We start from the raw sequence: 25,098 nt of genomic DNA, 5'->3' as shown, positions 1-25,098 counted from the left end.
CAAGGATCATGTATGCCTACTCAATGCTTTGTTTCAGCTGAAGAAATCTGCCGGGGGGTCGCTGACTGTGTCTGGTTTACACATCTTCGACCAGAGGTTTCAACATTTCGCTCTTCAAATCAGCGCAAATCTTTTGTTAGAATCATTAATTGGCATTCCGAATTGATTTTAGAAAAGTGCATTGGAAATTTTTTTTTGACTTTTAATTTTTAGCCATTATATTGAGTTAACATATTGCAATACTTCCACAAAAAAAAAATAAAATAAAAAAAAACAATAATAATTGGCATAGTGGAGCGAGCATTCTTTTGCATTTATGATAATACAGTCTCAAGGAATTCAGTGACGCGCGCTACGCCTTTTCAGTACCATGGACAGTTCCAGGCGCGCACAGCGTCTCAGTGGCGCGCGCTCCACGCAAACTTCACCCATTGAATGAAACCTGAATTCCGTTGCTGGGATTCAGCAATATGATTTAAATACAGCAATAGAATAACACCAAACTTTCACAAAGGATACGAAGAAAAATACAAGGACTTTCACCCGGTGTCTTGACGGCTATCCGCCTGGAATGTGTCGATGTGAGGTAAACTGGACAGGACAGGTAAGAATGTTATCATTTGAAACTAATCTGATGATTAAAGTGCCATGTTAGTTTTCTGTATTTCATTAAGTAGCCTACGGCAAGTGTTACGTATCAGCGTGGAAATAAAGGGACAAATGTATTACAATGTATTAATAACATGCTTTGTACTTGACACCTGACATTCAAGAGATGTTCGCTTTAAATCAGAATACAATGTACAGTTTTCCATTTGCACAAGATTCCGTTCGAAACGTAGACAATCCGCTGGTTTATGAAGCATCTGATCAGATAAACAATCGCACAGGTAACAACATATCATCATCACATATCTGGGCTGTGTCTGTAAACGCATCTCTGTGGATGAATATGGAAGGCGTGTAATTCTACAGAGTATTTGAGCTTTAATTTCCTTAAATAGTGGCTTGTTGCTGCATGTTCAAAAGTTTCGTAAAGTGCAAGTATTTCAATAATTTTGAACTGGCTTCAGATTAAATCCGTTGACTGTTTATGTTACGTACACTAAAGTTGCTGACGGTTTAAATACATTCAAAGCTTTTAATTCAAGACTTCACCCTTTCTGGAACTTCGTGAAACACGATGACGTTTGTACATTTGTAACGTGTTCTATAACAATGCAACTTCATAATTAGACTTTTTCTATATAAGGAAATGAATCAAACAAATGTTGCAGTATGAAGATAATACGATGCCTTCTGTTCACTTGGTGTGAAGCGAGTGGTGACTATATATATATATATATATATATATATATATATATATATATATATATATAAAATATTCGTTTTGTTTAACTTTTTATCCATTTTTTAAATTCTTGACCATTCTCTAAAATATTCGAAATCATTTTCGTTTTTTATTTAGAAAATAAGCTTTAAATTGACATAATGTGCGGATTTGACCACGTCAACGAGGACATAAGTAACATCGTGTCGATTGATTATCTTTCTTGCCGATATTTATGTGAACTGTATTAATAATGAATGCATTGACAGCAATGTAATTAAAATGGCAAAGAAAAACAAGTCGTTTCGAAGGCTATATGCTTGTGCTGGGGCTTTTTGGCGAGCATGACAGGCTGCGCTTTTAAAATAACAGGAACCCGAGAAGTGGCGAACAACCGTTTGGCTGGTCAGTTTAAATAATTCAAGCTCGCGCCGCACATGCTCTTATCTTTTGCTATGAGGAATTGCTGCGAGGCGAAAGTCTCTCCACAGTCCTAATGGAACCACTTCACCTGTGTAGCAGCCGCCCAGCGACTGAACCCACAGCTAAACACGTAAAGAGATGTGAGTTCGAGAAAGAGAGATAAATGGAAGACAATCCTTCAAGTCTCATTGTGACGCCATTGTGAGCGTGTCGAAGCTAAAAGTGCACCTTACAGCAAGGAACACGTCATAGAATATTGATTATGCAGTAAAACCCAGAATTGCTAATACAGAGTTCACCTCATGTCTACCTAACCTGGACAACAAGCTCTTTGGTGAAGAAAACAGACAGGACAAGGAAGCTTTTAAGTCATTCAGTCACAGACTCTGACAAGCCTTTATGGCGGGAAAGTGTTTCCCGCGTACGTGATAAATAGGTTACAGTGATGAAGACAGTTAAAGTAGGCCTAATTGCGTTGTAAATAAATGAGTATTAGTCCTACAAGAAATCAGTGTAAGAAAGCAGTTCTGTCATAACAGTCTAGATTTAGGATGTGTCAGCAACCATAACTTATATCAGGTCAATTTGAAAATCCATGGCAACATCCAGGGTTTGTACACCAACGTATCTTTTACTTTCTATTCTACAGTGTATTCCTGTTCTTATTGTGCATGATTGACCATTGCTTGTTATTACAAATAAATAATATGTTTGGACTTCTTAATTCTGGTGCCCACCTGTGCAGAATGCTCCACAAATTTTCACAGAATTCAGAAGTTCTACACACAGAAAACGTAGGCAAATTCTGTTCGGGCTTGATCAAAATTTAATAACTTGTTCCGCTTCTGAAACAACATTCAGTTTCGGCTCACTTCACCAAGCCCTGTTATCCTATTGGATAATGTTAACCAATAGTCTGACTGCAAACTCGTGCTGCTGCATTCTGGTATAATCAATCCAATAATTTCCTGATGGATAAAATCCTGCTTTACTTTTTCTCATTGAATATCCGGTTCCACTTGGAAATGTGTTTAATATTGACATAAAGCTACACTGTAGATTTTATGCTGGTAGCAACATGATCACACAGGAATTTGGCATGTTGTTTCAGAAAGTTCCTGTACCCTATAGGATCGGACACATAATGCCGACTCACTGACAAGTGGGATCTCCCATCAAACATTTTTGCATTTGGCTCAAGTGACTTTACCTTCTCTTGTGGCATGACCGGATGCGCTTTGCCTCAGCAGCGTGTTGAAACTTTGAAGTAATCATGTTAGAATAACCAGTGATGAGCACGATTAGGAGGTTACATTTTTCCATCTAGCATGACATTTTTACTCTACTGATGTTAGGTTAAGGTTTGGGGTTTGGGTTGTTGAGTTCAGTGCATAAAATTGCATTCCCTGCTGTGCACTGTATTCAATTTTGTACAACTGATAACAACTCACTTTACAACTCACTTTTGGTGCCTCTCCATGGAAATGTCACTCAGAAAATGGAGCTCACATGAGCCCATATACCCAATTTACTGTTTTGGTCACTGGGGACAGTGTATAGAATTTCAGTAAGCACAGACCGATTTTAATTAAAGAAAAGTCAACCTACTGTTAACGATTACACTCTGAGAGCAGTCTGCCAGTGGTGCAAATTTTGAGTCATCCCAGTGACTAGATGATTTTGAAGTTGTTCACCAAAAACATTCGTTCAGATTCATTCATTGATTTGTTCATTTACAATTTCTGCAAATTACGCCGTTGCACTAGTAGTTGGCGCTAAATCATTATCTTTTACGTCTTTAATGAGTAATTACATTGAACCAAAAGCACAGTCATTCACAGCCAAAACAAGTCTAACTGTGCTTTATTAAAATGTGCATGTATACAAATTTACTTCATAACTGCAGTGTTTAATCATCAGAATTGTTTCCCCACAGATGACAACAAAGCATATCAATCATACTGTGAACTGCTAAGCACAACTTTTTATCAAGCTATTAAAAAGAAAGAAAGAAAAAAAAGACAATACTACTAGCCTAAAAATAATTATGAGTTTCAATAATCATATGTCATTGTAATGTGTGGTCATCACTCACTTTTATTAATAATTCATCCAGCCCCTTGTTGAATAAGATTGCTGAAATCAACCAATGTCATGCCTCCTCCTCTTGTTCAGGCAGTCAGCAGATCCTTGTTAATGAACAAGATGACTGATTTATTAATTTAGTTTGCGAATAAGTGTGCCAGTCCATTCAGTTTGTTTAGAACAAGATGTCTCATCTCGTTCAGACTCAAATGACTAATTACTAGTTTAGTGAAGGGGTGTATTGTTCAGTGGGTCTAACAAATTATATGCTCCTTCACAGCCAGTACTCTAATGATATTGGTTTGCACTATAGTCAGACTTTCAAAGCAGAACAAAGAAACACAAATGGAATTTGCATGTCTTCAAATGTATAAAGACACCGCAACCGTTTTCACCACAAATGAAAAGAAAGGTATTATTTTTCTTATATTTTGTCAAAAGCTGGGTTTCATTTTTATCAAGACATAGTAAAAGTTCAAGAAAATACTAAATGTCCTACACTGTGCACAAAAGCCCAACATTTCCAGTCATAATTCATGTAATTTTAACTGTATAGTCTTCAGCCATTTTTACACATTCCTAAATTGGGGATCATGTGCATACCTGTAAACTTGTCTTTGTGTAATTCACCCCTTTCTCTCCTTTTTGAATGCGAATGGCTCACAGGGCAAAATGAACAAACAACATGCCTTGTTTTGTTCAGTAAGTCAGCAGATCCTAGTTCATAAACAAAATTTGTGAATTATTCATTTCATACACAAACGAGTATGCAAGTACATTCAGTTCGTTCATGAATGAGGCATCTCTTCTTGTTCAGACTCAAATGACCGACTCGACTGCTTCAGTGAAGAGGTTTATTTGTTCAGTCAGTCAAACCAATGATATGCTCCTTCACAGCCCAGACTCTAATGCTATTGGCTGGAGCATGAAATGCCACAAAAACAGTCTCGTACTTCAAACAGCAGTTCATTGGCTTCAAAAGGGAGAGATGTCAGTGAACGAGAAATATGAGTCAGTGTATGGAGGTGAATAAGAATGATTAATTTGTTTAAAAAGACAGATTCACTCACAAGCGAAACATCACTACAGTCTGCTTGTGGAGCATTGTCATTCTCAGTCCTGCATTCACAATAGGACAAAAGGCATAACAGTTGAGCTAGTTTTTTTTTCTTCAGAGATCTATCTAATCACATCTTTGTTCCAGATAATCACAGATAATTTCATTAATGTATCACTTGATTAACAGTTGTGGTTTTCTGAAATTAGGCATCTTAATATCATCAATAACAGCATAATAAAGTTTAGTTTTATTCATATAAACCCTATGGACAAAGTGAAAACTCTGAATGATGAATAGGCTATATCCAGCTTTTACATTACCATATGGTTAATGGTACATTTGTATGGCATTTAACAGGTCACTCAAAATAGAAATGATCATTGATTAAACATCGAATGAACATTGATTTTGCTCATTACTTTTAACATTGATCTTTGCAATAATTTACACTTATTTGAAGCAGAGCAGTTTTATGCATTTAAATTTGTGAACATCAACTGAACTTTATCTCTTGAGGGGAACATTTCTTTGTGAATAATACATTAATTTCTACTATGACTGTCTATGGAAATGCAGAAAAATGCTATGATCCTCAGAAATGCATCTAGCACATTCTATAGCAGATGGTGTGTGTTCCTTGTCAAGCATCAGATAAAAGACATTCTGAGAAACTGTGAGACTGTGCAGATCCCATGAGAGACTCACACACAGAGCCAGAAGAAAAGTATTTTGTGGATATGTGCAATAGTGCACATGTGTACATATCTGTGTATGTCTGAGACAACGGGATATATACTGTACATATACTGTAAATAATCATAAAAAAATGTCAAATTCTGAGAAATAAAGGTAGACTGTGGCATTTCATCACAGTAGGTCTGTATGTTGTGTACTTTTTCCGACAGGGAGAAATGGAACATGTGCAAGTTTACTCACGCTCCCAAGAGTATGTGTCAGATAAATACATAATGTGATGTATTAGGCTTGCACTTATGTGTTTAAAGGCATACGGGAAACCCTGTATGCATTGGTTCACAGGTCTCCAGTGATTGGGTTATGAATTATGTACAGGTCTAGAGTGGGAGGGGAGAGACCATAAAGAATGCAAAAAACTCAGCACGACTTGTAAAAGCTAGATCTCTTTTTCTTTGTAAAAGACAAGAGAAAGCGAGAGATGCAGAAAAATGGATTGTTATATTAAATGAAGGCTTGTCCAGCTTTCAAAACCATACAGTAGCAATAGCAGTGGCATTGCGAGCGGACTTTGGAGGCTCAATCCGCTGATGTATTGTCCCAAGCCCCTGATCTTTTTTTGAAGATTCACACATAAATAATTTTTTTTTATGACATTCTCTTTGTTCGCCTAGTAGTCTGTCTGTCTGTGATGAAAAGCAGGGTGTGCTGTCCTTGGTTGATTACTGCTTGAGTGTTCATTCAGTTCACCACAGAAACAAGCGGTTGGCAGAGGCATCGGCTGGGTTTTAAAGCCCCTGCATTTATGGCCAGCTGCCAAACACTACTTATTCCAGCCAGCAGGGCATAGAAAGAGGGTAATGACTTATAGAAACAATAAGAATACTAGGAGTCATAATTGTTTGTTCAAAGTGTTAAAAATGCAATAAATGAAGAATGCTTAATTTACTGGCGTAGTAGTATATGGTAAATGGTCTGCACATATATAGTGCCTTTTTTAACCTTAGCTTTACCAAAGCACTTTACACTCACATTCACACTCACACTCATACACCAAAGATGGCAGAGCTGCCATGCAAGGTGCTAGCCTGCCACTGGGAGGAACTTGGGGTTCAGTTTCTTGCCCAATGACACTTCGGCATGTGGAGTCAGGGAATCAAACCACCAAATCTGTGATTAGTGGTCAACCCGCTCTACCACCAGAGCCACAGCTGCCCCAGACATAGTGCATAGTGTACACTATGGCAGCGTCTGAAACCAAATAAACGCTGCTTCTGGTGGCTGTATACAGTGGTAGGAAGGAACCAAGGCACGTTCAAATCCAATGTTCACTTCACATCCTGTCAACTGAGGTACCTTCTTCTAATCGATGTTTTAAGGCAGCATAGATGCATCCTTCACTGCCTAGGAAATCCTGCAATCCTGCCCGCATAGTTCCACAGCAGTTGAGATAAAGCAAAAAAAAGGTGGACGAAGAGGCGGTTGATAGGCAATTTGTGTATAAATGTACATTTTTATTTACTTTTTCCAACTTTTGATTCCATTTATAGAGAGAAAGAAGTATTGTAGTTTTTAAATATACACATGGTTATCGCCAAATATCTTTATTTTGTTCTAGATTATTAGACCAGTCAGTCCAAACAAACCACAAAGTTACATGACACCAGATGGCATAAATCAGTTGCTGGTATCCTATCAATAATGTGAGGTTATACTGCCTCAGTGGCAGTGGTGTGCAAAGACCTCAGCAGGGACATGGGCAAAAGGATAAAAAAGGGCACTGATATTTATTTCTTCATATATTTTTTAAAGAGTAGCACTTATATATACTTAACTTATTCTTTGCTTTTTGAGTATTTAAGCATTTTTCTTGTATTATAAACATAATTTTTCTCAGTCTCATCACTCTTTTCACTTCTCTCATCTCTGCACTCACACTTTATAATTTTATCTCTGCTGCTTCCATTCTGACCTCATCACCATGGTTTTGAACGGGTAGCCCACATGTCCAAAAAATGGTAATACCAGGGTATTTTTCTGTAAGTAATTAGTCTACTAATTTAACCAAAAACCAAACTGGCTTTGCCTGAATCAGACAGCTCCTTCAGTTAATGGCAGTATTCTATAAAATACATTATATTTATATAGCTGAAAACGATGCAACCACTCCCATTGTAATTAATAAAGCTGTCTACACTGCAGGTGTGCCATGTGATGTTGGAAATAAGTATTAATCTGTTGATGAACAACACATACATAGAGTGAACATTTTATCTGACCTGTGTTGGTTTGCATTTATAGTTCTGCATTGGTGTGTCTGCGTCGTACTGTGAGTATACAGCCAAAATACTAACTATATGTTTCATAAACAAACAAAACAATGTAAATTCTGGATTCAAAAGTATTAAATTATTGAAGCATCACAAATGAGTTCAAAGTATGTAAGCTTGTTTAGTTACATAGTGTTTATTATTCATGTTGCATGCATTGCAGAAAATAAATGAGGAAATTAATGTATGCTTGCTCTTGAGTCACTTAAATCATTATACATAAACATGTTTTGGCATGCTTTTGACATTCTGTGCTGAAAAATAAATAATCATAATAATTTATACAGTTCAAGTCAGAAGAAAACTCATTTTTAACCATTTCACAGATTTTATATTAGCAAACTATAGTTCTGGTAAGTCGTTTAGGACATCTACTTTGTGCATGACACAAGTAATTTATCCAACAATTGTTTACAGACCGATTGTTTCACTTTTAATTGACTTTCACAATTCAAGTGTGTCAGAAGTTTACATTCACTAAGTTAACTGTGCCTTTAAGCAGCTTGGAAAATTCCAGAAGAGGATGTGAAGCCTTTAGGTGATTAGCCAATTAGCTTCTGATAGGCTATTTGGCTAATTGAGTCAATTGGAGGTGTGTCTGTGGATGTATTTTAAGGCCTACCTTCAATCTCAGTGTCTCTTTGCTTGACACCATGGAAAAATCAAAAGAAATCTGCCAAGACCTGGTTCATCATTGGGAGCAATTTCCAAATGCCTGAAAGTACCACGTTCATCTGTACAAACAATAATACTCAAGTATAAACACCATGGGACCACACAACTATCATTCTGCTCAGGAAGGAGATGCATTTTGTCTCCTAAAGATGAACAGATTAGTTTGACTTCACATATATAGCACCTTTTTTAACCTTAGAGGTATTCAAAGCGCTTTACACTGTGTCTCATTCACACATTCACACACCAATTTTCAGCAGAGCTGCCATGCAAGGCACTAGCCTGCCATTGGGAGCAACTTGGGGTTCAGTGTCTTGCCCAAGGACACTTTGGCATGTGGAGTTGTGTGGGCTGGGAATCGAACCACCAACCCTGTGATTAATGGACAACCCACTCTACGCCTGAGCCACAGCCGCCCTGCACAAAACAACACATGTGGGAGGGGATGCACCACTCGAAATCTCATTCCAAAGGAAAGTGAGAAATTAATGGGCCCTTCCACAAGACGAAGGGCATTTTCATACAGTAATTGCATGTTCCCTTCGCAGTACCGACTTCAAGGGCTCTGAACTTTGGAGTGTGTAGGGCATAGGGAGGATCACTTGGATTAGAATCCGCCCCCATCTGCTGTAGCGCACGCTGTTAAAGGCATCTACACATAATTTTCTTTAATTACCCCAACGATTTACAAAGAAATATCATAATAACACATTATTTATATTATGAGATTTTAATTTAGTTTTGTTTTGCTATTTTAATTTAATTATTACAATTTCCACTTTATTTTTTTGAACAACCAGAAGGGCACCTTCTGCCCCTGCTCCCCCCTTTCTGTGCACGTCACAGCTCAGTGGATTGTCCAAAACCAGTTTATGGAGGTACCTTTGTAGGCAAACGCTGTCTGTTGACTGATAGACCAGCGAGGCAACAAGACAGCTACCATTGGTTTCGGACGCAGCCTTTATTGCACAACATATTTGAACTTATTATCTCTTTCAACCGTAGCAATGCCCTAAATGGAGCCAAATGAAAAAATATTTTGTCAAATATTGTGCAGTATTTTTTTTTAAAATTCAATAAAAATGTTTCATTTTGTAAATGTGCAATCTCTAGATTTTTCCACAAAGTCCAGAACGTTTCTGAACTCACGTGTCCATTTCACATGTGATCATGTTGCGTTCTTCACTGTGGCGCCAAATTAAACTTGAAAAAAGTCTGAGAGACTTTTACTAATATGCCCATTTCCAGGGTTACTCAACCCTAATTTTGTAGGCTATGAGGGAATTTTAGACCTCAGTCCAGCATAACGCAAGTTCACTTGAAGAAAGGAAATAAGCATTTCACAATGTTGGTCTGTATCATATGTTTAGTTTATCATTCATTGGTTAATGCTGGCTGTTTGTTTTTTTTGTTTTTTGGGATATTATTACTTCTTATAACCTTCTTATAACTTTAATAATTAACAAACTTTCAGTTAATACTTCAGGTGATCACAGGCACAGAGATGGAGATTTTATATACCCAAGTAAAATGCTTTTGATTAAAACTGGCTCCTTGACTGGATTCTAGAAATGGCTGGATCTAGAATGAGAGACGTGCCTCGCTTATGATATAGGAGCTGTGATGCTCTCCCCTGTAAATAGTAAAAAATCAATTTACGGAGGTAAATTTATTATTCATAATATGATTTGTCAAAACCTACTTCGGTGTGAAGACATTATCCTTTTTACTTCACATAGCAGACAACCTTTTCCACTGTATGTGCTGGGCAGTGGCTTTAAAAATTGGAGAGATGTTGGTAATTGTTCCATATATAACCTGTATTTTAAATGGGACCTTTGCCACTTTTGAAAAACTGTAGGTAAAATATGGATTCCATTGGAGTATTTTTTTTTTCAGATTTCTGCAAATCAGAATCAACAGGATGTGCTTGCACACTCAAAAAGATTTGCAACTGCTAGTACCTCTTGCCTGGATAGGTGTCTTAAAATTCATTATGGTAAAGAACAAAATATTTTCCTGTTTAGATGACACCTTACTGTCTTTTCATTTACAATCAACATCTACAATTAAAGCTGCATGAGAGGAGGAACTAGTGATGGAAATTTCTTGAGGAAATCCACCAATGCTCCATAAATTTCAGACATTGTCTCATCCAATTCAAAATGACATATATGCTTCATTATTCAAAAATTAACTTACAGAATATTTTTCCATATGTCTCCCCAGTCTGTGATAAATGTAAGGCTGCTGATACATCTTTACTGCATTGCTATGCAATTTGTCCTAATCTACAAGATGATTGGCATAAGATTTTCAAAGTAATTTCAGAATTCCTTAAACAATGCTTTGATCTGGATGTGTTCTTCATAGTGTTTGGTCGGAACAATTACCCAGGTTATGGAAAGCTCATGTCTCTTGTGTTTTTATTTTCTTTCTTTCTTTGTTCAGGCTGTGTCATTTGCATTAAAAAAACATGGAGAAAACTTCTGTTGTTTATCTCTTTTTGTTATATCTATCCATTCTGTAATTGATTATTCTGCATAAAACAAAATATTAATTATTAATAAATTAAAAACAGCTCCTTGAATGACTTTTGGTTCATGGATTTCTAAGAGGTAAGATGACAGGGCAAGAATAAAAATAAAAAGTTCATATTTTTAAGAACACTGTAAAAGAAAAAATCCAGTTGTTTAAAAAAAAAATAAATAAATAAAAAATGGCAGCTGTCGTTGTTACAGTAAAAATGTAAACAACTTTATAGAACAACTTTTTTTTTTTTTTTTTTACAACATTTTATTGTAAAGACTACTGTAAATCAGTGTAAAAAATAAAAATAATATATGGAAGCGCAGCGTAGTTCTAACGGGAAGACTAGCAGCTGTACATCATCACATCATTAGCTGGGTAATTCCTAGCCAATCACATGTAAGCCATTGCTTTATAAGTCCGCTCACAATCTATCACATTGCTGTTTCAGTGTGCTAAACACAGGCAACCTCCACCACCCCACCACCACCAGTTGAGCCCTGCCCCGCACGGGGGTAGGCTCCTCGCCCCTGCCTCCTATCTCTGGCAGGACATGACGGTTCCGGGCACAACTTAAACTTCACTTAAGCCTGCGTGTCTTCCCGATAGAAATATATGTATATAAAATTACTGTATATTTGATATTAATGCTTGTTAATCAATTAAAAAAAACCAGTCTTTTACCATTAAAATTACAGACATATTTTACAGTGACCTGATTTGTTACGGATAGGTTTAGGGGTAGGGTGAGGGTTGGGTTGTAGTTTATAACCAGGTAGCGCTTTCCTGATAAATTTGACTGAATTATCCAATCAGATATCACTTTCTTCATGAATTTAAATGGCTCTTCCCTGCCATTCTACATTTCGGAAATTTGCTTTTGGTACGTCAACTAGGACATAAGCGAAAATGTTGCTCTCTGAATGAGTGACTAAGTAAATGAGTTGTAATTCAGAATTTAGTACATTCGTTTCCACCTGTTTTTCCCCATTGATAATGTAATCAGCCAAACACAGCAATGAACCAGCATTATGTCCTGGCATGTGACATTTCATCTGAATTTTGGAGATAAGATGGCAAATTCACAACAAGCTTTTACCTCTGTGAGACAACAACAAACACAAGGAAATCAAAGAAACACTGCCTCCATCTAAAACTTGACTAGCTAGTGTTGCTGTTAGATTCATTCATAATATTTGTTTTGATTTAATTTTTACTGTTGATAATTTTTTTTCTATTTTCTTTTTTGAATAGGCTCTGTCGCTATAAAAAAACATTCCTGCTTGCCCTGAACATATGTAAATTTGAAATTTAAATATTTCAAAACTTTAACATCTATTAAAATGGCTTGGTATTTTGTTATTTAGAGTAATCAAAGTAGATAGCTTTTGTTTTGAAGTGCATAAACAGTGAAGGGAATCACTGGATTATTTCAAGATTTGACTTACAGAAAGTTTTCAGTGCTTATACCCTTCTCAAACAGTCATTTCAAAGGCCCCTTAGAGTGAGATGTTGTACTCACTTGATTGCAATTCCCCATTCAAATGGTGGTTGATGGTGTGGTTGCTTTAAGTGCTCTGAGTAAGGTGTTCAAAACCTCATTTGGCCCACAGCCACTGACTCTTTGGATGGTTATCAAATAACATGCCTGCTGGGTTGTGGCACTACACACTGTTGTTAGGATTAGATTCGGGACTTGGAGCTCTAAATTGAAAAGGCATTTGTCAACATGTCGAAAATGTACTGCAATCCAGCGATTAGCAGAAATTGAAGTTGTAATTCTCTCCTTTATTGTTTTTCGACTTTATCACTGCCAGAATAGACCTGGCACAGTGGCACCCCCGATATCCACAGTAGCTGGGATGGAGAGAAGCTGTCATTCACTTAAAAGTATGTAATGTGCATTTATCGCTTGGCTAACTGTTGCAAATGGAATTTACAATTGAGCGTTCACAATTCAACGGCAGTGATTACATTTAAACTGATGAGTGATGTGGGCCATTTAAAATAAAGCAACAGGTTGGTCGCATAAGGACAGGTTATCTCATAGAAGTTCTTGGGTTGCATTGTAGCTTGACATAAAATCACATTAACATACCCACACACACAAGCAGCAGCATAGATGTCCTACTCCCAGGAAATTTTCCTTTTGTCGTCTAAAATATGATTTAAGAGGAAGCCTGAAATCCATTTACATAGTTTCTCCTCTCTAATCAGTTCTGTCCTGAGAGAAAGGTCCTTTATACAGAATTCCTCTCAATCTTTTTCCTCTCTTTGCCCTGCAGTTACATAAAGATGACCTCTTCTCTTGATGTGTAATTACCATATTCATGCTGCACTCTTTGCCAGCATAAGATTGAAAATACTGAAATGGATTAACAGTTTGTGAGGGTCTGCACAACTCCTCATCCTCCTCCTTAATGTTGCTCCCATTCCCTCCTCTCTCTTAGATGCTTTCTCCCCACCCCTCTCTCCTCTGCCAGCACCTCTCACTTCCCCTGCTTCTTCACCCTGTGTGGCTGGAGCAGTCTTGAAGACTGGCAAAAGGAGAGCCAATAAATTGAAGAGGCCATCTGGTGAGGCAGAAGATACAAGTAGAGAGACACAGAGAGAAAGGCAGGGAGAGAGAAATAACTAAATTGGACTGGATATTTAGGGAAATTTATGGGTCTTTAATTACCATGTGTTTACATAATTTGAATAAATGTAAATGTGGTATTCCACTCTAGGATAGTTACACAGTTGTTACACAGCGAATTGCCAAATCTCTAGTGTAAATATGTAGTTACCAGAGACATCTCTGTAAGTGGAGATAAACAAATTGCATTGTCAACATTAAATACAAATTTTAGCTATTTACTTTCTTAATACTTTTTCCTGAGATTATTGTAAATGATTCATCAGTGCTCATTATTCTAAAGAAAATAACATTTGTCTCAGTAATCTTTCCATTTCTGCCCTAAATTTGTTTATTTTTTTCTCACTTGGAAATACATGATATAATGGAAGTACATTGGGTACAACAGTGTTCTTGTTAGATTTATTCTTAGGACACAAAAAGTTACATTTACTAAGGATTAAGAAACTGTCAGCATGTGTGACTGAATCTCTCAAAGTCAGCTGTTTCTCTTTTGCTGGTGAAAAGCAAATTTAAAAGCCTAGTATCACTTGATTTGTTTGCAGGAAGGCTTAGTGTTTGAACATGTTGGCCTACCCATGAAAATGGCCAATGGTGAGAAATAATACTTTTGAGAAAATCATGTATTTCTGCCTGTATCTGTTTTTATTCTAACCCTAACACTAACCCTAACCCTAACCACATCTTTAGCTTAGCAACATGCTAATGTCAAACTCCGTTAAAATCAATTGTGAGTTAAAATGCTTGAGCCATGTCCTGTATTGAAGTGCTCAAAAAGAGTCCTTTATTCGTGCGGTGGAATGTTAGTAACCTTAGTGGCTCACAGAACTGCTGCCTTTGTAGGGCAATCATACGAGATTCCATGACGGTTAGTATGCTGCCTTAAAGGCACCTCACTTGTGTAACCTTTGGTGTTTTTGCACTCATAGGAAAGACCAGACAGTTCAGGGTTACCTTATTAGTGTTTGTAGATATTTGCATACAAACGTTACACATACATTTCTGTATGTTTGAATAGACACTGAAATGAGCAATATCAACGTTTTCACAGCATCTAAAACGTTACAGCTTCTTCGTATGCACAGCTCTAGAGATGTACAGATTTTTACATATCTTCTAACGACTGTTTGGAACTCAGGGTGAAACGGAATGATATGTATCACTGTATTAAGGTGCCTTGCTAAAATTATTAGAAAAATAAAGCAACAAGTCATCAATATAGAGCCTATATGCTGTATTTTCTCTTATATTCATCTCCCCATATTCCTTGGGGTGATAGTCATGGCTATGGCTCTTCCGGTTTTAAGTGTCCCCTGCCTGAGCCAACACTTTTTTTCAATAAAGTTTACAAATCAGGTGACCATCTCTGAATAACCAAAATGTTCCCACATCGCAGACTTCAGTCACTCGCCATGCAGTTTGCGCGTGTGGCTTTTAAGATGAAGTGACGGTTGAGTGAAACTGGAGGATGTTGAAATTTAGAGATTTATTTGATGAAGTTTATATGATGCTGTGTGCATGTAGCTGATTCTCTATTAATTTAACTGATATTTACAATAGAAACGTTCATTACTTTACTTGGATTTTAGTCACTTTTTAAAACAGTGGTATACCATGAAACCGTGACACGGTTACCAGGGCCGCCAATAAGGGGGGACAACTGGACCTTTTGTCCAAGTCCCGGACTTCAGGGGCTGCCAGTCTGGACTGACCTGAAAAGGCTGTTCCATATTGTACATTGCATCTAAGTGCGTTCAGCAGGAGACGCCGATATAAACTTTGGGACAGTGTTCAAATGCCGCCGGGGCAGCGCACATGCTGGAAGAACTGTCCGCACTATAAATTACATCTTATTGGGATGCGAGAATAGTGGTCTCAAATAATGTTTATGGTTTCGAAGGGTTGCAAGCATTAATATTTGAAAGATGTGGTTCACGAGGTGTCTGTCATAAAAAGATATAGCCAATTTACACCAGCTTTACAAGAATTCCCACAGGAACTTAAGTCCCATCCTAGAAGACTAGATTGGCCCTTTCAGCCTCACTTCTCCTCTCTCTCTTTCCCTTCCTTTCACTCTTGTCTGGCAAGTTTCCATGGAAACAAGGGGTAGGGAGAAGATACTAATAAGTAAGTGTGTGTCTCCCGGAGATGAACACATATATACACACATATACAGACACTCCAATTCCCCAACATTCACTTTCATGCTGGCCGTTTGGACGGAGTTGTTTGTTTGAGGAGAGAAATACAGTGAAGTTACTCTAATACTAATTTGAGGGTAATGATCCCTCATTGGATGTTCGTGACACAAGTCCTATAGAGAAGAAATAGACTCGTCCTATAGAGAAGAAATAGACTCGTTTTAAAATGTATTTGTTTTTGTATGCAGGTTGTTTATGTTTTTTTTTAAAGGGATAGTTCACCCCAAAATGAAAATTCTCTCATAATTTACTCACCCTCATGCCATCCCAGATGTGTATGACTTTCTTTCTTCTGCAGAACACAAATGAAGATTTTTAGAAGAATATCTCAGCTCATTTGGTTCTTACAATACATGTAAACGGTGGCCAGACATTTGAAGCTCCAAAAATCACATTAAGGCAGCATAAAAGTTATCCATAAGACAACAGTGGTTTAATTTATATCTTTATAAGCTGTAATGAGGCTGCCATAGGCAGGGATCGGAACTGGGTCTGCAGTGCTCAAGTGTTAGGTGTTTTACCACTGAGCTAACTCCACGATAGTTGAAGAGCAGAGCAATGAGTCAGGAAACTTTTGTTTCTTCCCAAAAAATATAATCTTTACTTGAAAAATAAAGCAAAGTACAAATAAACAAGGAAAGCCGGGCTTCCACAGAAAAGACAAAACAAAAATAGACACAAGGGGTCAAAAAGGGTATAATAAGGAAAACACTTAGCTAGAGAACTGGTCACTGGAGGCACGGGGTACATAGGCTCGATACTGAACACAAAGTCAGGGAACAAACAGACTTATAAAGGCCTAGACATAGGTGAAGGGAACGAGGGTTAACATGCAGAGAGTTGAACAGGGTTAGGGGCATTGGTGCCATCTGCAGGAGTGGAGAGAACAGAGCTCAAGGTATAAGTGCCATCTGCAGGCCTGGAAGGAGCATGGCATGGAAGGCTCAAGGAAAGCACCCCTTGCTGGTCTGGAGGGGAACAGCAACCCAAAGTGGAGATCCTTTACAGGAGCCAATCCCCTAGGAACGACTCCTGACGTTCTCCTGTCAGTTCCCTCAGGCTCGGTGAAACTGAGATGAGTCGGATCAAGGATGTCTCGAGCAGGAACTCTGGTCCGCTCCTCCAGGCCATAGCCCTCCCATTTCACCAGATATTGAGTCTTCCCACGGACCCAGGGAGAATCAAGCAGTCTGCGGATGGTGTAAGCTGGCTGGCCATGATACGAGGTACTGGGGCAGGCTTACTAACTGGAGACAGAGTGGAGAAAACAACAGGTTTTAACCATGAAACATGAAAAGTGGGGTGAACCTTCATGGACCTGGGCAGACGGAGTCGATAGGAAACTGGGTTCATTTTTCTGAGGACCTTGAATGGGCCAATGTATCGTGGGGCCAGCTTTCAGGATTCCACCCACAGAGGAGGATTTCAGGTTGACAGCCATACTCTTTGCCCTGTTTGATGTGTGGGTCCCACCCTCCGGTGTCGGTTAGCCTGCATCTGTTGTTGTCGGGTGGCTCTCAATAACGCAACACATGCTCTTTGCCAGGAACGTCGGCACCGGCAGACCAGCTGTGAAGCAGCAGGGACTTCAACCTCTTGCTCCTGTCCAGGAAAAAGAGGGGGATACTGACATTCAAAAGGAGACATGGGGAGAATGGTAAAGGGTGTTATGTGCAAAGTCAGCCCAGATTAATCAAGAGCTCCATGTTGAGTGATTGTCGGTGACCAGGCATCTTAGTGTCCTTTCAATGTCTTGGTTTACTCTCTCTGTCTGGCCATTGGAATGGGGGTGGAATCCGGAAGACAGGCTGATGGAAGATCCGATGAGCCGACCAAAGGCCTTCTAGAACAGTGACTTGAACTGTGGGATAGGTAGTGGGTGCAGCAGGCCTTGAGGGTGGGTCCTAGGTTCCTTGTTCTGGGCACAAATGGAGCAAGCAGCGACGAAGGCCCGGATGTCCCTCTGCAGTTTAGGCCACCATAACTTCCTCTGGACAAGCTTGCAAGTTCTAGTAGTTCCCAGGTGTCCAGAAGGGAGGGAGGCATGAGCCCACTGCAAAACCTCAGAACACAGACAGTTAGGGACAAAGAGGCACCCTGGAGGGCCATTACCTGGTCCTGGCTGCTGCAGTTGGGCCCTCTTGACAGCCGTCTCAATATCCCACTGGATGGGGGCCAGCACCCTGGAAGTGGGGAGAATGGGTTCTGGACAGGACTCTCCCTCTGGTGGCTCAAACTGTCTCGGGAGTGCATCTGGCTTGAGATTCTTGGAACCTGGGCGATAGGAAACAGTTAAATTAAATTGGTTAAAAAAATGAGGGACCAATGGGCTTGTCGAGAATTCAACCTATTTGCCTCCTGGATGTAAGTGAGGTTCCTATGGTCCATCCATATGAGGAAAGTGTATTTGCCCCACTCCAGCCAATGCCTCCACTCTTCCAATGCCATTTTAATGGGCAGCAGCTCCCTGTTCCCAATATCATAATTCCTCTGAGTTGGGGTAAGCCGACGAGAGAAGAATGCACATGGGTGAAGCTTATTACCGTGACAGGACAGCTCCTATCCCCACATCTGAGGCCTCCACCTCCAATACAAAGGGCATCTCAGGGAGACTAAGGATAGGGCCAGATGTGAATTTGCTTCAAATTATTGAAGGCCTGGTTAGCTCTGCTGGTTCACGCAAACTGTCTGGTTGACGTCTTAGTGAGTGCGGAGAGAGGCTCTGCAACAGAACTGAAGTTTCTAATGAATCTCCTATAAAAATTGGAGAAGCCTAGAAAGCGCTGTACCTGCTTCACTGAAGTTGGACAAGGCCAATCCAATACTGCCCGAATCTTGCAAGGATCCATCTGAAGACTGCCCTTGGACACACAGAAGCCGAGGAATGAGACTGCCGGAACATGAAATTCACTCTTCTCCAGCTTCACAAAGAGTTTATGCTTCAGCAACTGCACTAGGACCTGCCGAACATGCTGAACGTGTTCTTGGTAGTTGTGGGAGAATATGAGTATGTCATCCAGATAAACAAACACAAATCTATTCAGCATCTCTCTGAGAGCATCATTAATAAAGACCTGGAAGACGGCTGGGGCATTTACCAGGCCGAATGGCATTACCTGGTATTCGTAGTGGCCCATCGGGGTGTTGAACGCTGTCTTCCACTTGTCTCCCTCACGGATTCTAACTAGGTGATATTCATTACGAATGTCTAGTTTGGTAAAGATGGTGGCACCCTGCACGATCTCAAAAGCCGTGTTCATGAGGGGGAGAGGGTACTGGTTCTTGATGGTAATACGGTTTAGACCTCGGTAGTCTATGCAGGGTCGGAGGCTGCCATCCTTCTTTTCAACAAAGAAAAAACCGGCTCCTGTAGGTCAGGTGGAAGGATGGATGAATCCACTGTCCAGAGATTCTTTAAGGTATTTATCCATGGCTAATCTTTCAGGAACTAGGAAGCAGTTCAATAGAGCAATCATAAGATCTATGAGGGGGCAGTGAGGCAGCTCTGTCTTTACTGAAGTCTTCATGGAGGTCCGCATAATCTGGTGGTACTCGGGATAACTCGGGAAGATGCATTAGAGACTTGGGTTTGCCGGCTCCATCTTGAGAGGAGCCATGACTTCCGTGGACAGGGTTTCGGGAACAGAGGTACAACTCCACCTGGAGATTTCTGGCGAAGGTTCTGGGAATGATCTAAGCAGATTGGGGGTACAGCAGAAGGTGATGTCAGAGACACTGCAGTTGGTTCCCCAGGTTATAACAACCCCTCGGGACCAGTCAATGTGTGGGTTGTGAGCGGTCAGCCATGGGAAGCCAAGAATTAGAGGAAGCTTAGGAGAGTGAATCAAAAGGAACTGTATCTGTTCCTGGTGTTACCCCACCCTTATCTGGAGAGGTGGGGTACATTGACTAACCTGTTCGGAACCCAGAGGACTGCCATCAACTGCCTTAATGTTAAGGGGTTTCTGAAGGGCCGCAGGCTGAATAGAAAGTCTCTTGGCCAACTCAAATTCCATAAAACTCCCGGCGGCCCCAGAGTCTACAAAGGCACAAACTTGATGATGTTGAATGCCATGGTTAAGGGTGGCATGGATGGTCAAACCAGAGGTCGCCAAGCAGAGGATGGTTGCTATACTCGCCCTGGCTCCCCTCCTTCTGGACAAGAGTTGGCTTTTCCTGACAACTCATGACATGCAAAGCGAAAGTGGCCTGGCTTGCCACAATAGAGACAGCATCTGTCCCTCATCCATCAGTTGCATTATGCTTGGGATATCCTGGTTCTACCTAGTTGCATGGGTTCCTCTGGGTCGCTAGGGGATGAAGGCAGTTTAATAGGGCTGGCGGACTCCAGCAATCTGATCTCCTGCTGTCGCTCCTGTAGGCGTTCTCTGAGGCGATGGTCTACCTGGATGGCCACGTTAATGAGGGAGTGTGGAGAGCAGAGTCCATGAAGGGTAAAAACCAATGAGGTAACCTCAGGAGAAGAATCAGAGATATCAGAGAAACTGACTGGAAGGTAAGCACAGGCAGAGATTGGTAATCAATTTGGAAAACACGAAACAGGACTGACTGGGCAGAGAGAGAGCAAGGTGAGTAACTAAACTCACTACAATAATCTAGCAAAGAACACAAAACGGAGTGGGGAATATATAGGCAGAAAGCAAATCACAATCAGGTGCCTCTTTCTAGCAGAAAGTGGAATAAGCCGCTTGCTCGCAGAAAGTGGAATAATCAGTGTCACCATGGAAACACTCAGCACGACACCTGACACACATGAGAACAAACGTAAACACGGGGAACAATCCTGCATACTCACCGACCGTGAAACTATCCCTTTAAGTCACCTTCTCTCATATTGTGAAAGTGAAAGTGGAGATTGATTCCAAAAAAGGATTGAAATATTGATCTGTTTCTCACCCAAAGCGATCATTTTACTTCAGAATACATTGGCTACTTCCAAAGGCTTTGTTTCACTATAAAAATTATTGTTATTTCACTGAAAGTAAGACTATTTGATGAAAGTTAGAAAGAAAGAAAGAAAGCTTTGAAAACTTTTGGCTTTTTTAGGGGTGCATATTATTTATCAAAGAAAAAATTTAGGTTAGCCTATGTCTTCAACTGAGGACTACAAACTACAAATAAATTAATTGATTGTTGAAAGGCTTTTATCAAATTTGGATTTTGGGTTTGAATTTGAGAGTTTTCATTTCACATTTATCCACTTGTTTTCTGTAGTTTTCAATGTCCATATTTCCATTAACCTTTCATCTATTTTATTCAACACCAAAGCTGCTCTGATGCAGCATTTCATTTGTAGAACAAAGGCCTTAAATTCCACATGCACATGCAGACTAATCCATTTAAGTTTGAAAACTCAGTTTTCAGTTTTGCGAATGTCATTGTTTTCCAATGGACAGAATTTTCTGAGCATTTGCTGTCTCCTTTTTTTTGGTGGAGGAAAACACCATTCTAGTGTGAATGAGAAGTGTAAACATAAAACAAATCTATGTGTTTCCAAACGAAAATGTATTCGTGTGGACATGGCCCTAAATTTTAACACTATTCTTTTGCTTCTTTACAAACATTGGTATTTCCTTCAGGAAATGCAAATCTATTTCCACAATCATATGTCACTGACCTTAAATCACTGTATGTTATTTCATGCTCCAAATATTGAAATTCTGGTTGTGTACAGTTGAAAGTCACTGTAACAAAAAAGGGGCTGATAGTAAATTATCCCCATAATTATATCATTCGCAGCATATGAAAGCCAGACTCAACACCCTTATATGTGTGAAATTAGTATGCATGATCTGTGTCGGTATCTGTGCATTTGAGAGAGAAAGAAAGAAAATTAAAGAGGGAAAGAGGTCATTCTATCAATCATTCTATTTTACATGCTTGTTGTTGTTGCATATTTTAAGGTCATTGTCTTTATGAGTGTTCAAATATGCAACCATATGTACTGTTGAATATCTTCAGATGTCATTGTGTGTGTGAAGCAGCTGTTGGCTTACAAGCTGACTAAAAGTGATCCTCTACAAAAGTTCAGGCGAGCTTGCTTTACACCACAGTGGTCACACTGTCCCCAGAGCACAAATCCACATGCGCACACACACACAACACACAAACATACAGCTGAACAAAACCCCCAATGGACTAACCAGGTGTCTAAGGGAGAGGGGCCTTAGGGAGCCAATACCTTGGGCCCATGAGCTAACAAAGTGGTTACAGTGGTCTAATGGAATTATAGAATAAATTCACTGACATACAGAGAAATTCAGTGCAGCCAAATAGATTTTTCATCAGCACAACAAGCTACATTGAGGTACCTCATTAAGAAGCCTCTGTGTTCACTACCACTGATTAACAAAAAACAGAGCTAATGCTAAAGTGTTTTGTAACTGCTTACTGGATTGAATAATGAAAATGAACTGTTTAGGTTTTCAATTTTAAATATATATATATATATATATATTTGTAAATATATAATTGGCATAAAACTGTGGCATTTCTGATCAGTGTTGGGTATATTACTTCTGAAATGTAATGATCACAAATTACACAACTGAAATTGTAATCAGTATTGTAATCTTTTAGATTATAATTTGATTACTTTTGCAGGCTTTGATTTAAATCTAAGAGATTTTTCATTTGTTTTTATCTTAAATCTAAGACTGATGGGTAATGTTTTCTATTTGTAATCATGTAATCCATAAAAGTACCTGTAATCTGATTATGCACATTTACATATGCAATGCATTCTAATTAAATATATTGTTTTTTGTACATAATTTACGTTACATGTACTCCATTACAACCCTACACTTTTTATGATTCAGTAATTGATTTCAAAGATAAAATTATCTCATGGCACTGAAATGTTTCAAGTTCTATATACATACAGAACAGAAATATTATATTTCCCCTGCCTTGATCTTGATGTACATTATAGACATTTTTTTCACAAGAATATTCTGCTTCATAAAGTATTCAACATGACACTTGCATGCTAGAGCTATTCGCCAAATTGCATGCATATTACATATACTGCAGCTCTTGTAAATTAATCATGTGTTTCATGATTTCAAGTTCTGCCGTCTGCTCTTAATGCTCTCAAAACCATCCGTTTAACCTCTAACCATTAACCTAATATTTGACTTTTAAAAACATACTCCATTTCACATTCATGAACATGAATTAACATTATGGCATATCGAGAGGTGTAGCAATCCTTGCACAAGTGTGGGGGACAAAATGTTCAGCGTAATACTGTACAAATGCTTATATAGAATTTTTTTTACATTACTATTAATATGAATTATTATTTTATGATAACATAATATATAGATCTTAATTAAGGTTGGAGTCCAAATAAAAAAATGTTGAGTATACATTATGTTGTTCCAAACAGATGGAGTAGCTATTTTCTAATATGTTAAACATGAACATTTGAGCAGACTCTAAGTGGCTGGCTGATTTAATCACATTTACTTAAAACAATGTACAAATTTCAGTTTTATTTAAATGAAGGGGGAAATGTCCCACAAGTGTTCTCTCCCCATGCCAATGTCCGATCTATTGAGAACAACAACAAAAACAAAACATTGTCAATTATTAAGACAAAATAGTGGTTGTGTCCTATAGTATAACATCTGAAGCAATCTCTCTGTTTGATCCACAGATTGTGATCTTCACTAACAAGCGGGAGATGCAATGATGCTTGACTTTACCTACTCCTGGTTACAAGGACACTGAAGACTATTTGAAGTCTTCCCTTAGCACATCTTCAGCACCAAGAGAGAGGACCAAAGACTGCTAAAAAGGGATAGACCTGAAAAGCATCTAGATCTTTGCTCACAATGGCTCAGAGGACAATTCATTTTAGAGGTCACGGCCCATCCTGGCCCCTTCATTTAACTCTACTGCTGCTTCTATTGGCCAGGACACCCCAGTCTTTGGCTGTCCCTGGATACAACACTGATGCCTCAAAGAAGGAGATCATAATTGAGGGGGACCTAGTGATTGGAGGCCTGTTTCCTGTTCATCATAAGGGAGATGGGGCACAGGACTGTGGCCGCATCAATGCCCAGAGAGGGATTCAAAGACTGGAGGCAATGCTGCTAGCCCTGGACGAGATCAATCAAGATGATCAGATTTTGCCTGGGGTAACATTAGGTGCCCACATCCTGGACACTTGCTCTAAGGACACATATGCACTAGAGCAGTCACTAGAGTTTGTTCGTGCTTCGCTAACAAAAGTGGACGATAGTGAGTACACGTGTCCAGATGGATCCTACGCCATCCATGACGATGTTCCGCTTGCTATATCTGGAGTGATCGGAGGCTCCTACAGTGATGTGTCAATACAGGTACTGATTCCTGTCACACATTTTAAAAACTTGTATTCATCTGCATTCCATCACAAACGAGCTTGCCACTTGTCCTTCAGGAAAATTAATAATCAGATCAAATTTCATAATGTAGCAAGTCATAGATGTGGATGAGAATTCATTTGGATTTCACTCAAAACAGAAACATCAACAGATACAACCTACATTTAATTCAGTTTGAACATAACCATGCCTTTAAAAGTTTTGAGAGTCCCCAAGGCCATTTTGATAGCTCAAAAAACATACTTAACATTTAAGTAACATGTTGTTCATATGAGAACTGATTATAAACTATATTTCAAATTGAAAAATCTTTTAATACTCTCTATTGAAAAATATGACATTCCTTATGTTGGTGTCTCAGAGACCCCAAATATTAAATATAAATATATATATATATTTGTGGCAGGGAGGAGGGTAGGGTCTGGTTGTGATGCTGCACACCCGGCCCCTAATTAGGCTAATCAAGCCCTCGAGAGGGATAAAGGTGACCGGAGGTGGCAGTTCCAGAGAGAGAGAGAGAGTGTCATGTGTATTTTGTTGATTCATGTTTTTCATGTCTTTTATTTTGAACAGTTTTGTTCCTGTTTCATGTCATGTGATTTCATGTTTTCCTCCAGTTTCATGTGTCTTGTTTTAATTGGTTTATTGTTTGTTTATCTTGTTATCAGTTCTGTCTGTTCATTGGTTCCCTCGTCATTGTTTTACCCCTTGTCCATGTATTTAAGCCCTCATGTTTAC

At 39.1% G+C, this 25,098-nt stretch overlaps 1 protein-coding gene across 1 annotated transcript in view; it reads left to right on the top strand.

The window, feature by feature from the left end:
- Positions 1 to 398: 398 nt before the first annotated feature.
- Positions 399 to 25,098, top strand: part of LOC127653803 (metabotropic glutamate receptor 2-like) — a 75,559-nt gene continuing 50,859 nt past the window's right edge. Inside the window, exons 1-2 of the mRNA XM_052140577.1 lie at positions 399 to 604; positions 23,649 to 24,336. Of these exons, the coding sequence (XP_051996537.1) occupies positions 23,827 to 24,336 (510 nt within the window). The 5' untranslated portion in view covers positions 399 to 604; positions 23,649 to 23,826. The remainder of the gene's footprint in view (positions 605 to 23,648; positions 24,337 to 25,098) is intronic.

This window comes from Xyrauchen texanus, chromosome 13 (assembly GCF_025860055.1).
Source record: "Xyrauchen texanus isolate HMW12.3.18 chromosome 13, RBS_HiC_50CHRs, whole genome shotgun sequence".
Taxonomy (NCBI): domain Eukaryota; kingdom Metazoa; phylum Chordata; class Actinopteri; order Cypriniformes; family Catostomidae; genus Xyrauchen; species Xyrauchen texanus.
Note: the sequence above shows the minus strand (reverse complement) of the source record. Positions and strands in the feature narration are given on the sequence as shown.